This window comes from Condylura cristata, unplaced genomic scaffold, assembly GCF_000260355.1.
Source record: "Condylura cristata isolate star-nosed mole 26May11 unplaced genomic scaffold, ConCri1.0 scaffold00002, whole genome shotgun sequence".
NCBI lineage: Eukaryota > Metazoa > Chordata > Mammalia > Eulipotyphla > Talpidae > Condylura > Condylura cristata.
This window is the reverse complement of record NW_004567103.1, coordinates 23,955,308-23,971,360: the sequence shown is the minus strand read 5'-3', so window position 1 is coordinate 23,971,360 and position 16,053 is coordinate 23,955,308. Positions and strand designations below refer to the sequence as shown.

General features: G+C 34.1%; 1 protein-coding gene across 1 annotated transcript in view; it reads left to right on the top strand.

Annotated features, from left to right (window-relative positions):
* NBEAL1 (neurobeachin-like 1) overlaps positions 1-15,268 on the top strand; it is a 124,900-nt gene extending 109,632 nt beyond the window's left edge. Inside the window, exons 47-55 of the mRNA XM_004674823.2 lie at positions 2,316-2,405; positions 3,054-3,163; positions 3,807-3,979; positions 5,591-5,685; positions 10,238-10,354; positions 10,464-10,625; positions 11,600-11,748; positions 12,762-12,897; positions 14,732-15,268. Of these exons, the coding sequence (XP_004674880.2) occupies positions 2,316-2,405; positions 3,054-3,163; positions 3,807-3,979; positions 5,591-5,685; positions 10,238-10,354; positions 10,464-10,625; positions 11,600-11,748; positions 12,762-12,897; positions 14,732-14,833 (1,134 nt within the window). The 3' untranslated portion in view covers positions 14,834-15,268. The remainder of the gene's footprint in view (positions 1-2,315; positions 2,406-3,053; positions 3,164-3,806; positions 3,980-5,590; positions 5,686-10,237; positions 10,355-10,463; positions 10,626-11,599; positions 11,749-12,761; positions 12,898-14,731) is intronic.
* Positions 15,269-16,053: the final 785 nt, after the last annotated feature.

The window sequence follows — 16,053 nt, the reverse complement described above, 5'->3', positions numbered from 1 at the left end:
TAAAACAGTTAGGAGAATGGATTGTTCAACATGCTTATAATACCTGCATTATTGTGAAATGGGTTTATAGGTTCACTATCACAGGATATTTTTTTTATCATAGGATATTTTTATATAAACTTTGATAATTTGATGTAAATAATTTTTATGACTTTATACTGAATTTGACTCAAATGAACAATACTAAAAAAAGCTCCACAGTATTTTAAAGTAAAATGTATTCTCACATGTTTATGAAAGTACTTCAATATTAATCTTTGTCACTGTTTTCCTACATCCTTTTATGGATGCTTAACAATACAAACCTTTAAAATTAGTTGTTTCCCAGTAGTATGTTAGTCTGAAACTCATAATATATAGAAATAATGCTTAGAAAATAATGACTAAATTTCTAGAATGTTTTTTGGGTTCCCAAAACTATCACCAAATTTGTTTTTTTTTTGCTAGTAGGACTCATGGGAATTAAATGTGTATGTGTATTCATAGTTGTGTATTCATAGTTAACATGAAGGATGCAAGGTGACATCAGCAAAGCATAAAAGCACATGGGGTGAAAGCAGGCACAACAGGACACAAGTCCTCTCCCAGTAAAGTCAAACAGGTCATACTTAATTTTTTAACAAATGAAATATGCCAGCATGGTTGTTTTTTTTTTTTCTTTTTTTTTTCTACCAAGAAAGCTCATTAGTGATTCAGCATCAGAGTTTTTATTGGGTTCTGGTCATACTGGCACCTTTTGCCTAGATTATGCCAAAATTCGACTCCCAGAAAAAAGCATGTGTTCAGCATAAATCACCTTGTTTAGACATGATGAACCCCCTTACTATTGAGGACAAGTTTTATACCAGTGTATATAAGGAACTTTTGCCACCGTGTTGCCAGATGCTACTGAAGGAATAATTTTCGACCTTTCTAAGGAAAGCAGTCTCAGTCATCCTGTGTTAATGTTTTACTGCACATAGTGCAACCCATAAAAGCTGATTTATATTATAATCTGATGAACATATAATACTAAGTTTATTATGTAATGCTGATAAAACTATTTTCATCATATTTACTCATTTATGACATTGTTTTTATAGGATAATATATTCTGAGTTGCATCTGCTGGTAGAGTGACATTTGCCCTACTCTATACTCTTGCCACCATGTCACAGAGGAAATTGCCCCAGGGAGTAGGGTAATGAACACAACCCATTTCCTTCATATCAATAACTTGTTAATATCTTTCACCATCATACTAGGTGTTTCCCATCCATTCACATAAAAAGAGAAGATCTGTCTTCCTATGTACTTTAATAAAGAAAAGTAAAGTGAAAGGAATGACTTAAATGGATTTCTTTAGGTACCATTTTCATTTAGGCTTATTCAAACCCAAAATGAAATTTCTATAAAACATAATCATTCTTTGGTCCAACCATTATGGAAAGTTGTGTGGAGGCTCCTCAAACTACTAAAAATGGAGCTACCATAAGATCCTAAAGTTCTAGGAATCTACCCAAAGGAAACAAAAAAACATTAATTCAAAGAGATACTTGCATCTCTATATTGCAGCACTATTTATAATAGGTAAGATTTGGAAACAACCCAAATGACCCAATATAAATGACTTGATCAAGAAGATTTGGTATAGATATACAATAGAATACTATTTAGCGATCAAAAAGATAAACTCATGCCATTCATAGCAACATGGATGGAGCTAGAAGGGGTGATGCTCAGTGAAATAAGCTGGAAGGAAAAAGAAAAATACCAGATGGTTTCACTATAGGAGGAATATAGGGGAACCAAATAAAGGGCCAGGAAAAAAATCATAATTAACCATAAATCCAGTGACATTCTGTTAAGGATGGGGACCAAAAGGGACCACAACAGGGGCGATGAGAACACAAGGGACTATGGTGAAAGTACACAGGTGAATTGTGTTGTGAATTTTATGGGGAATACGCAATGATGCAAAAGATACAAATAAGAAAAAACGTAATCAGTTCTCCTATTTGACTTATTTGAGGAATGTATTTTTATTAGGAACTGTATTTTGTATTTTATATTGACTTTAGTCTAGCAAAGGAAAAGGAAAGACCCTAAATGACTGACTGTTTTACATGGTTGATGCTCTTTGGATTCTACTTACTGTTAACAATAAAATAGTGGAATATGAGAAGTTGATAGGTGTCAAATCATTCATAGTCATGTTTTAATAAAGTGCTACATCACTGAATTCAATCTTGTTTAAAGAAATAAAAAGTTTCAAAAATTTGTACCTAATAAAAATAGCAGAACCAGTTATTAAACTTCTGTCTTTCATTTTACAGGGAATTAGTGATGGCATTCCAATAATAAAGGCCATTGTCCCAAAAAATCAGTCTCGTTCTTTTATGTCTCAAGGCAGTCCTGAATTACTGGTAAGTTGATTCATACCTTTGTCAACTTTGCCAAGTCTCTATCCATCACAACTCAAGGACACACAAAAACAAGAAGATAAAAAAAAATCATCAAGCCAAATTTAAAAATAAGAAAAAGTTTTAACGTAATTTGACCAAATATAAAAATACATTTTCTATTTATAAGCTTTTAAATAATTACTGTAATTCTGTATATTCTTTAAAGATTTACTTATGCGTACAGAACTGGGGTACAGGCCAGAGGTGCAGGGGCAGTGAGAGGATTCACCAAAGAGAGATGGGTGTAGAACAGACAGATAGATGAAGTAAACCACTGAGGGGAGCAGCAGGCAAGACAGAAGAGGACCTGTAATTCTTTTTTTTTTTTTTTTAAAGATTTATTTATTTATGTAGGCCAGAGGTGCAGGGGCAGTGAGAGTATTCATCAGAGACAGAGCACGGAACAGAACAGGCATATTGATGAAGTACACTGCTGAAGGGAGCAGCAAGCGAAACAGGAGAGATCTGTGGGTGACTTCCCTGGCCAGGATCAAATTCATGCTGATTGCAACTGTAGCCAGTTTCTGGGTGCTGTGCTCTAACCTGTTACACCACCAGGGAAGGCTCCGTTTATTTAATTTTTATCTCTGTGGTTTTTTTTCCCCCTAGGTAACAGTAAGCATGAATTATGTTATTGGAACTCATGGATGGTTGCCTTATGACAGAAACATTTCTAATTATTTTACATTCTTCAAGGATCAATCTGTGACTAATCCAAAGTAAGTAAAGAAACACTTCAAGCAAAAAGTTAACATCAGAAGAACAGATAGAGCAGTTAATCGGTGTCATGTAGAAAGTAATGTAGACCTGCAGATTTTCCTCTTCCCTACCTTACTCCCTTACTTCCCTCTTTCTAATTCCCTGACTTGATATTGGCTTAAAAACAAAATAATTTCTATAATATTATGGAAGCAAAAATTATTAGGGGATATTTTTAGGATTAATTTATTTATAAATAAATAGGCCTTACATGTCTTATGCAATAAGAAATTATCATTTACCTTAGTTATTATTTTACTTCTCCAGAGATTCCATTTTTAACTAATGTGACATTTTCTTTACTCTGATTAATTATTCATTTAAGAAGGGAAATATCAATATTCATTAGGGGAATTAATTTTTTTCATTCTTCATCAATTTTCTTCACCAGTCTCATCTTCTGTATGTTTACCTCTTGAGATTATTATTTAGTAAAAATATATAGAAAGTAAGATTAATCAATTTTCTAAAAGCTTTTATAATTTATTAATAAATACATTTCAAACTAAACAGTTGAACAGACTTTTTTTAGAGAGATTAAAAAATAGTTGATATTGGCCTTAAGTTATCTTTTAAGGAAGCATCTAATATTTGTTTTTACAGAACTCAGCGTAGTATGAATGGCCCTTTTGCTCCAGGGCTGGAGATCACTTCTAAGCTATTTATAGTATCACATGATGCAAAGTTGCTTTTCAGTGCTGGACACTGGGATAATAGCATTCAAGTGATGTCACTTACAAAAGGCAAAGTTATTTCACACAATATCAGACATATGGGTAAGCATAATTTTTCCCTCCCCACAAAAATTTGTTTTTTTTTCTAATTATAAATGTAGTATATATTCCTTAAGAAAAAGCATTAATTTTGGGCCCTTCCTGATGGCGCAGTGGGTTAAAGCACAGCATCAAGAAGCTAAAGCCACTTCAGCATGAGTTCAGTCTCCTCCCGGAGGTGTGACCCACATTGTGAGGCAGACCTCTCTTGACCCGCCCACTGCTGTGCAGTGTCCTTCATCAGTCAGCTCCCCACTCTGTTCCCCACTCTGTCTCTGGTGAATCTTCCCTGCCCCTGCTGCTGGCCTGTACCCCAGTTCTGTATGCATAAATAAAATAAAACAAACAAACAAAAGCATTAATTTTGCCTGTGGAACCAAGTGAATTTTTGGTAGGGCGGTATTGTGAATATTTTAAACTTTAAGAGTATTTCTTTAAAATCCTTTTATTTATTTTCTCACATCTTTGATAATTTTGGGGTACTATTTGATTTCTCCCCTTAGATGTAGTTCCCGTGATTCTCTTGCCACCACAATACCCATGATCCCTCACCACAGTCTCTTGGGCTTTTCCCTTCTCCCACCTCCTTCCCTGCTGTGTCTCAAGGGTCTATGGTCAACTTGCAAGTTTTGTCTTTCTTTCCTGTCCCTTTGTTTGATTTCTCTAGATTCCACATGTAAGTGAAAACTTTTCTTTTATCTATCTCACTTTGCTTAGAATAATCACTTCCAGTTTCATCTCTGTTGCTGTAAATATTATGTATTTTTTTGATCGCTGTGAATTATTCCAATGTGTATCTATACATCTTCTAGGCCAGTGATTTTTCAGGGGTACACTTAGGTGGTTTCCATATCTTGGCTGTTTTAAATATATATTCTTTCTAGTTTATTTTTGGACATATTAAAGCAGCATATAAATTCAGTATTGCATCATACCGTGTGAAATGTGTAAAATGTACTACTTTGGTTAAGGACAAACGTTCAGTGTGATTGCAGTTCTTAAAGGAAGTAGTAGTAGGTGAATGAGGATGAGAGAGTGAGAAAGTAGAGGGGCATATCAAAACTAATTGAATGTCCAATTCAAGCTACTGAGCCTTATTTTTTTTAAAGATTTATTTATTCATGCATACAAGAGCTGTGGTGTAGGCCAGAGGTCCCGGGAAGTGAGACGATTCACTAGAAACAGGGTTGGGAGTAGAACAGGCAGATGTACTGAAATACACTGCTGAGAGGAGCAGCCTGCTGGCTAGACAGGAGAGGTCTGCTGTGCCTTGTGGGTGAGCTCCCTGGCCAGGGGTGGAACTCTTGTGACCATAATTGATAGCACTGTTTTTAACCCCTGCACCACCAGGGAGGGCCTCAAAGTACCTATCCTTTTGCCAAAATTCTGACATTTCCCACCCTACATCTTCTCTTCACCCTCAAAGAAGGGTGGCCTCAACGCTTTCCTACATGATGTCAGTATTACTTTTTTTGGTGTCATTGTTTCTCAATACTTTTCTAGTGCCATTCCTACATTTCTCTGCTTGAAAAACTGATTTATTAATAAGTTGAACATAAAACTAAAACCATTCCATGTGTTTACTTCCTTTTTTTTTTTCTTCTTTTTTTATAGATGTTGTGACCTGTTTAGCTACAGATTACTGTGGAATACATTTGATTTCTGGCTCAAGAGATACTACTTGTATGATATGGCAAATAACACAACAGGTAGTTATATATTTAAATACTTTCAGTTCAGATTAAAAGTGTATCCTGGTATTACTGTTGAGATCCTCTTCTAATGAAACAATAATTATTTTTCTTGTATTATTTTCATAATATTTCTGTTTTTCTTTCAGGTATGATTACTAGAAATTAAAGAATTATAATTTTTATCATCCATACTGTATTCTCACAGTAAATGTTGGGGCAAAGAAGCAGCTTTTGTCATTATCATAGCTTCCGTATTTTCTATCTTTTTACAGGACTTCTTTCTCTCCAGATTTATAAAAATATTTAAACTTTTCAAGTTTTTTAAGTTTTTCTTTTTAAAATGTTTTTACATTTCAATATTTGATCCATTAGTAACTAATTTTTCTATATTTCATTTGTAGTATTATAATATTAGCTATATTACATATAACATAATGAATGTATTTAATAGAATACTCAGGGAACATATCATATATTCTATAACAATATTGACTAAAAAAATGTATTTTACTTCCAGGCAGAAAGTCTCTTATACCAACAAAAGTGATAAAATAAGCCACTTTTTACTCACTGTTAGCTTTTTTTCTAGGTTCCCCATTGTTTTACACTTTTCTATTTTATATCAATATCAAAGTGGGGGAGGATTTAGTAGTTTAATATTAGATGAGGTAAGTACCCCCCCCATTGTGTTCTCAGAAATTCTTACTTGAGTATTCTTCTATATGAACTTTAAAAATATTTTAACCACAGCCTCCTTTAAAATTACATTTTATTTTTAATCAAATCATATTTACAAATTCATTTTGTTTGGAATGAAATTTTAAAAATTTTTTTTACATATTTGCTTCAGTTTTTTTTTTTTTTTTTTAACTCCATATGATATTTTTCTGTTAGGTCCTGTACTGTGTTACAGTTGCTTCTAATTACCATACTTTTATTATTTTTTTGGTGGGAATATTAAAGTCAGTTTAATTTCTTTTTTGGGTTTTTTTTTTTTTAAGTATATGTCTGATGTCTTCTACATAGGCTTAACATTTATTTGCTTATTTATATATGTATTTAACAACACTGTTCATTTTTGTACAATATTTGCTCTCCTCTCTAAAATTCCCAATACCAATTCACCTGTGCACCATCACTACATCCCCTTGTGCTCTTCCCTCCCTGTTTTCTTATTAGTTTATATACTTATCAGTATTTTGCATCACTAATCATTTTTGCACAATGTTTATCATCTTTTCTCACTTGCAATTCCCTTAGAATTACCACCACCAGTTCACCCTTGCACCATCACTATAGTCCCTGTGCTTCTCCCACCCTCATTTTGATCCCTCTATCTTCCCCTCCCCTGCAGAATGTCTTTGACTTACTTTTATTTACGTTTATTATTACTATTTTTTCCCCTGATCCCTTATTTGGTTCCCTTATTTTCCTTCTATAAGTGAAGCTATCTGATATTTTTCTTTTTCCTTCTGACTTCTTTCTTTTTTTTAAAGATTTATTTATTTATGCATACTAAGAAATGAGGTACAGGCCAGAGGTGGGGGGGGGTGAGAGGATTCATCAGAGACTGTGGGGAACAGAACAGATAGATGTACTGAAGTACACTGCTGAGGGGGCCATTGGGGAGGGAGGGAGAGGTGTGCTGTGCCATGTGGGTCACCTCCCTGGCTGGGGATCAAACTCATGGTTCAATGGCTGCTGATAACTTCATAGTGCTGTGCTTTAACCCCTTGCCTCACCAGGGAGTTCCCCTTCTGACTTATTTCACCAAGCATAATCCTTTCTAACTTTAGCTATGTTGCTGGAAATGGCATTACTTTATGTTTTTTGATTGCTGAATAGTATTCCATTGTGTATCTATGCCATATCTTCTTGATCCAGTCATTTATTTTTGGGCATTTGGGTTGTTTCCAAGTCTTATCTATTATAAATAGTGCTACAGTAAACATAGGAGTGCAGGTATCCTTTTGAATTAATGTTTTGTTTCCTTTGGGTAGATCCGTAGGAGTGAAATTGCTGGGTCATATGGTACTCCATCTTTAGTAGTCTGAGGAACCTCTATACAGCTTTTCACAGTGATTAGACCAGTTTGCATTCTCACCAGAAGTGTAGGAGAGTTTCTTATCACCATTGGCCTCACCAACATTTGTGGTTGCTAGCTTTTTTTTAATAGATTTTCTCATCTTTAATTTTCTGATTACTTCATTTTCCTATTCTACTATTTGCTGGTGGTTTTCACTGATTGTGTTTTGTTCTGGATGATTTTCTTCCCTTTTTTTTCTCTTGGTATCTTTTTAGTTTTAAATAAAATTTAAATTTATAGGAAAAAATTTGAAATAGTACATTTTTACAATTTTTCTTATCACTGTCTTTGTTTAAAATCCTTTTAACACAGCTGTCGATTCCTTTTTTTTAACATTTATTTATTTATTTAGTAGAAGAACTGGGGAGTAAGCCAGAGGTGTGAGGGGGTTAAGGGATTCACCAGAGGCAGAGTGGAGAGCAGAATAGTCAGATCTACCGAAATATACTGCTGAGGGGAGCAGTGGGCGAGACAGGAGAGGTCTGCTGCACCATGTAGGTTAGCTCCCCTGCTGGGGATCGAACTCAAGGCTATAGCAGTTTTAGCTGTACTTAACCCCTAGGCCATGAGAGGGGCCCTGTCTTAGCAATGTCTTATTATTTCCTAGCATCTTTCTTTTTTCAATTTAAAAGTTGGAGGCATCTTGTTCCTTTATTCCTAAATACTTCAGTGTGTATTTTCTAAGAACAAAGATGATGTTATATATAACAGCAGTACAGTTATGAAAACGCAACACTTATTCACTACAATTATCTAATTCATTTCCTAATTTTGCCAATAATTAGGAAATAATCCCACTAAATCTTTACAGCTATTTCCCCCACTGTTTGTAGATTTTCCTTTACTTTTTTTTTTTCTTAGCTAATGTGTTATATTTTATTGAGAAATATCATTGGTTTGACACTTCTGGAACTCATAGAATAAACTATATATTTCATGTTATATTGTATTTTACTGCAGAATTTTATTTCCTTGTACTCTATTTTTCTACTTTACCATGCTTAGTATTAGAATATGCAATCTTCATAAATTTTATTTGAGAAGAGCCCATCTTTCTCTGTAGTTTGAATTCCTTAAATAATAAAGGATTCTTCTTATTAAAAATGAAAAAGAATGTTACAGTATGTGCTCAGACTGAGCTGATTCTCTTAGAGGAAGACAGATGTTTTAGATGTTTTTCAGGTGATAGAGTGTTGAAGCATTTTATGTCTACATTATATGACAGGTAGAATGCCTGGACAATGACAACTATACAAACAGATGTAATAGAAAGCAATACACAAGTAATGCATGTTAAAAACACATACATAGTCTTCTCTTCTGAAGGAGACAAATACATGGAAATTTCATGCATAATTGTGCTATTCAAAGAACGGAGTAAGAATTAAATTCAATAAAATTGGACCTCAACGATGAACATATATTAATAAAATACCATAATATTAAAAAGGCAGATTGCAGAAGAATCAAACTGATTATTTCTTCTATCATTACAAATATTATAAGTAATTAGAACCAAAAAGAACACATTTGATGTGGTTGAAAATCAAATTATTAACATTTAAAAAGTATTTTAAAAATCAGTGTGACTGCACATGAAAAATAAAAGGAGTAAAGCAATTAGAAAAGAATCGATAGCTATAGAAAGAGAAGACAAATCAGCTCAATGATAATTTATGTTCTTGAAATGTAAAGAATCCAGTAAATGGAAAAAAGAAATATTTGAGGTATAAACATAAAGTTTCTTTGAAAAGAATGAAGAATAACTCTATAAATGAAAATATACCGGTTAAAATTAATATAAAACCATCAGATTTGGGCTTTCTTTTGTTTTCTGTTTTATTTTTTATTGATTAAACTTTTTATTTTCTTACATTGTTGTTTGTTCATTTTTATAGAATATTTCATCTCTCCCTTCAGGTGTAGTCCCCCAAAATTGCCCACAACCACATCACCCATGAACTGTCACCAGTCTTTTGTGCTCTTCATTTACCCTTTTTGATTCTCTCCTTTCCCCTTCCCTTCTGTATATGCCTCAGATCTAAAATTTGCCTGCAAATTTCATCTTTTTTTTTCTTACCATTTGTTCGGTTTTCCTATATTCTTCCAGTAAGTGAAACCATCCAATATGTTTCTTTCTCTTTCTGATTTATTTCACTGAGCATAATCCCTTCTAGCACCATCCATGTTGCTGCAAGTGTCATTCATTTATCTTTTTGACTACCGAATAGTATTTCATTATGTATCTATACCACATTATGATCCACTTATCTGTGAAACTACGGAACTATTCCATTTAAGTTTTGAGCTTTAAAATACAATAATTTGAGAAGATAAATATGCAGTGCTCCCATAACAGATTCAGTGGTAAGAACTAATACAATGTTAGTTTGTGATTGCAGTTTAAATGCAATTGTAAACCTTTTAAAATAAAATATGGCTTACTAGAAAACATCTTTGTTTTTCTGTTTTAAATATTAGGGAGGTGTTCCAGTGGGCTTGGCATCTAAACCCTTTCAGATCCTTTATGGACACACTGATGAGGTATTGAGTGTCTCCATCAGCACTGAACTAGACATGGCTGTGTCAGGATCAAGAGTAAGATTTCACCTTTAAGAAATACTAAGTTTTTTTTTTTTTTTTACAAATTCAGAAGTTATATTTATATTTAACTTTAAAAAAAATTTCTAATACTTTCTGTGTGTAGGATGGCACTGTGATCATACATACCATTCAGAAGGGTCAGTATATGAGGACCTTACGACCACCTTGTGAAAGTACTCTACTCCTTACCATTCCCAATTTGGCCATATCTTGGGATGGACATATAGTCATCTACTCCAGCATTGAAGAAAAAACAACCCTCAAGGTACACATCATTTTCATGCACTAGGGTTTGGCTATCTGTAAGTTTGCCCCCTTTTCCTATATTATTTATATGAGGCACTTGAAGGATTTTTTTCCTTCACAATTCACTCTATACATTCCTTGCCATTGGGTGGAACCACACCACAGTGGTCCCCTCATGTTTTTATTTTGTTTTAGGGATTTCTATTGGGCTATCTATAGTATATGATTTCAAAAATAATTTCTGGTTATGTGGGACTTCATAAACTTAAGTGGAAATTATAACCAAATTAAGTTCTTTTTCAACAAAGCACAATATTAATAAACAAGCCACTATACTCTGCTTATTGTTGTTCAATTATAAAGCTTTTTAAAAATGAAGAGACTCTTGTTTTAAGAATGTCTATGTTTTTGTTTTGTACTGGGCCTTTTAATTCTTTTAGAGTTATAAGTGTTCTTATTTAATGTTTACTTATTTGACAGTCTCAGGACCTTCAGAGTATGAGACTGATGTGCTGCCTACTGTGATAAGGAAGCAACTATTTCAGTTTCATTTGATAATCACTTTTTTTTTAAGATTTTATTTTTACTTATGCATATAGAACTGGGTAACAGGCCAGAGGTGCAGGGGTGGTGAAAGGATTCACCAGTGACAGAGTGGGGAGCAGAACAGGCAGATCGACAAAGTACACTGCTGAGGGGAGCAGCGGCCGGGTCAGGACAGTTCTGCTGCCACGTGGTCACCTCTGGGGCAGGCGGGGATCGAACTCATGCAGAAGTGGCTTTAGCTTCTTAGTGCATGCTTTAACCTGGTGCACCACAAGGGAGGGCCTGATATCACTTTTAATAATTGTCTACACAGTTTCTCTTTAAATTGCCATTGTTTATTCCAAATTTTTAAACAAATAATCATTGTTATAGTTCAAATTTTATTGATAATGTTAAAATTTAGTTTTAACTTGATATCATCAAATATTTTTCATTATATCTTTGCAGGATAAGCATGCATTACATCTGTATTCTGTAAATGGCAAGTATCTAGGATCTCAAACCCTGATGGAACAAGTATCAGATATATGTATAATCGGAGAACACATTGTCTTGGGCAGCTTACAAGGATTCCTGTCCATAAGAGATCTTCACAGGTAAATAATGAAACTTATTAAGAAAAGGTGACAGTACTTTTAGCCTCAGGTGTTAAAAATCAGCAGGTGTTAAAAATCAGCAGCCTAAGATTTTTTATGTTTTGGTTTATCATTTATTTGTGAACATGTATTTTTTAGCAACTATGAAATACTGGGAAAGCCAAAGTTTTCCTGGATTAGTAGTATATATATACACACATATCGTGTGTATCTATGAACATATGTATTGGGTTTTCAGAAAAGTCATAATGTATTACAAAAATGCATTTTGACTTTTCTGACAACCCAATATATGTATGTGTATGTAAACACACACATATATGTATATATATGTTTGTATGTGTGTATGCATATACATATGAAATGTCATTTTATAATATCATGTTTTGTCCTACTACATCTTCTAAGAAAGAATAGAATGGTTTTATTGACCTTATTTTCCCTTATACGCACAAACACTTTGAGTTTTGCCCTTTTTATCCAACTTTCACTTGTTAATCAACAGGTGAAAATAATTTAGTAAGAGTTCATATGTGGGAGCCTCCCTGGTGGCACAAGAGGCTAAAGTGCAGCACTATGAGCTATCTGCAGTCACTACCGCAAAAGTTCAATCCCAGGCAGGGAGGTGGCCCACATGGTGCAGTAGACCTCTTTTATCTCCCCTGCTCCTCCCCTCAGCAGTAGATTTCAGTCAATACACCTGTTCTGCTCCCCGCTCTGTTTCTGATGAATCCTTTGACCCCCCTGCACTTCTGGCCTGTACCCTAGTTCTTGTATCTTTTTTTAAAAAAAGAGTTCATATATAGGTTTAGATGAAAAACAGTGAGAATAGACAAAATATCTATTATATTAAGCATTTTAAGTAAGGCTGTGAGTATGCATCATTGTGCAAGTTATTCAGACTTTCTACCTGTCCTCACATCTATAAAATCATGATGCAGAACTAGGTTTTCACTTAATTATCTTCCAGGTTTCATGTAATTATATTTGTGTTTTTTTTCATTCTCTTGCAGCTTGAATCTGAGCGTCAACCCATTGTCCATGAGATTGCCTATTCACTGTATTTGTGTAACCAAAGAATACAGCCATATTCTTGTAGGATTAGAAGATGGCAAATTGATTGTAGTAGGTGTTGGGAAGCCAGCAGAGGTAAAAGCTAGAATTTTTTTTTTATAATTGTTGAGGATTTTGCCAGTTCATCTTTCTTCCAGCTGAATCAGCAGTCTATTAGTGATAAATTAAAAACAAATTTGGTTTCTCAAAGAATAGTAAATGGCAAGAAGAGACATATGTAGTATTTAACACTTAAGATTATATTATGATAAAACTGAAAGCGCATGTTTGGTCATCCCATATCATCCCACATGAGTAAGAATCTATTCTCTTCTTCCAAATCTAGATTCAGGATACTACTTGGATTTTTATTCCATGAAAGTTTTTGCATAAAATAAAATAGGGGCCTCCATGGTCGCTTAGGAGTTAAAGACAGCACTATGAAGCTATTGCCTACAACAGCAGTACATCTGATTACCCCCAGGGAGCTGACCCACATGGCAAGGCAGACCTCCCCTGTCTCCCCTGCTGCTCCCTTCAGCAGTGTATTTTACTACATTTGCCTGTTCTGCTCCCGACTGTGTCTGCTGAATCCTCTCACACCCTACCTCTGGTTTGCACCCCAGCTCTTGTGTGCATAAATAAATAAATCTTTTTTAAAAAATGGTGGCAGACAAATCACATAAAAGAGTATATTGCACTTGGGAAAGAAATTCCAATGAGTCATGGTTACATTTAGAAATGTTTCCCACAGGAAAATATGAGCACTTATAAAGGGGTGTATAATGTTTGATCCATTTAATTTTTTTAAAAGACTTATTTATTTGTGCATACAGAGCTGGGGTACAGGCCAGAGCTACAGGGGTGCTGAGAGGATTCACCAGAGACAGAGTGGGGAGCAGAACAGGCAGATCAACGAAGTACACTGTTGAGGGGAGCAGTGCCCCGGTCAGGAGAGGTCTGCCACGCCATGTGGTCACCTCGCTGGCAGATGGAACTAATGCTGAAGTGGCTTTAGCTTCTTAGAGCTGTGCTTTAACCCACTGCTTCACCTGGGAGGGCCTTATCCATTTAATTTTTAATTAATTCATTATTGATATATCTAAAAATTGTGCTTGGTGGTACATTGAATGGTATATAAAATTTGGTTCATGAAAGAGATTATGCTGTTCTTGTTTTATAAATTCTGTTACTATTGTAAACTTTTTAAATTTCTCATATGAAGATTCTTTTATATTGCTTTCAAATTATTTAATAAAAATATTATTTTACTTATCTTTGTAACTTACCATAAAAATACTGCAAATGGGCCCTCCCTGGTGGCGCAGCGGGTTAAAGCACAGCACTAAGAAGCTAAAGCCATTTCCGCATGAGTTCGATTCCCGCCTGCCCCGGAAGTGACCACATGGCGTGGCAGACCTCTCCTGACCCGCCCACTGCTTCCCTCAGCAGTGTACTTCGTTGATCTGCCTGTTCTGCTCCCCACTCTGTCTCTGGTGAATCCTCTCACCCTTCACATCTCTGGCCTGTACCCCAGCTCATTATGAAAAAATAAATAAATTAATTTTTAAAAAAATACTGCAAACACAAGAGGAGAAAATCTTGTTACCTAGGTTTAGTAAATTTTTGAACAGATCATTTTGATGAAATAGCATATATTTTTATGAGTCTGTAAAGTAAGGGATCTGGTAATTTTGATGTAACTGTGACTTTTAATTTAAAACGTTTTGCTTTGGTGTTAATCCTTTCTTAACTGAAAGATGATCAACCTAGAAACATTTTTTATTGCTGTTAATCAATAATTATCAAAGTGGAAATGATTCTACTAACAAACTTATTTCTTCTGCATTCTATAAAATGTTTCATTTATCAATTTTCTTTATTTTTTCTTAATAACACATTGTTCATTTCTCTGGATTACTTTAAACAGGTGCGAACAGGTCAACTTTCTCGAAAATTCTGGGGAGCTAACAAGCGAGTAAGCCAGATTTCAGCTGGAGAAACTGAATATAACACCCAAGATTCTATGTGATTGTTTCACCACCTCTATGCTGGATAACTGAAATTTTACTTATTGCTTCATCACTTTATCTCTAACTTTCTCAGATATTTTGGGACTTTTATCCTTGATACTTACTTAGTGACTACCAAAATTTGTATGGTTTATATATGAGGAAGTAGCTTAGATTACTCTCCACTTAAAACAGTTTTGGTTAACATTAAACCCAGTTCAATCTTAGTAATTAATTTTCAGTCTTTACTAAAGTGAATCTGATGAAAGTATTGATTAGATTTAATGATCTATTCCTAAAGATTAGGCCCATCTTTAAAGAAAACTTCTAAAAATAAAGAAGAAAATTTATAAAGAGAAAAATTTAAAGTATGTTCTAAAAAGAGTACAGATAATGGGACAGTTGAGAGACATGGCTTTTTTTTTATAACAGTTTATTTTTACATCATTTTGTACTTTTTTTTTTTTTTTTTTGCCATCTCAATTGTAATCCCCGTGGGTTTCCCATCACCAAGTCACCCATGTGCCAGCACCATAATCCCGTACACTTCCCTCCCCACCCCCTACCCCCGTTTTTGATGAGAGACATGGCTTTTTAATGCATTCTTTTTCTATTTATTGAATGTCATATTAAAAATATATCTTCATTTGTGGAAATCCTAATTGGAGGTAATATTTTAAAGGTTATCTGTTATATGCTTGGATTTTCAAGCTCAGTATAAATCCCAGTTTTCATGATGCTAAAATGATGTTAAATCGGTACAGAAGTTCATTCCAGTGCTTCTTAACATGTTACTAATGAGAATTTACTGAAATGTATTTATTATCCTTAGTAAAGGTTGATAACAATAAGAGACACTAGATGTATATTTTCATAAGTTTTCCACTAATAGTATAAATTAATATGATGATTATGATTTTGAGAGTTTGTCCTTTAAGTAGCACTGTAGCACAATTTATATCTTCAAGGTTTGAAGTTTCTCACCTTATTTTAACTGAGCAAATACTGTGGTTTTTTTCTCCCCAATAATTTTAAGAGTTAGCAATGATACCCAAGTATGTTAAATTTATCCCTTGGACTTTCATGTGATTGATGAGTGAATTGAAAAAGTATGCATAACTTAAACGAGTCATTAATATATTAATGTAAAAATATTTTTATTTCATGGTATGTATAGCTTTAGTTTGTAATTTTATTGTACATAGCTCTGTGTATTATGCTTTCTTATTCAAGATATTAA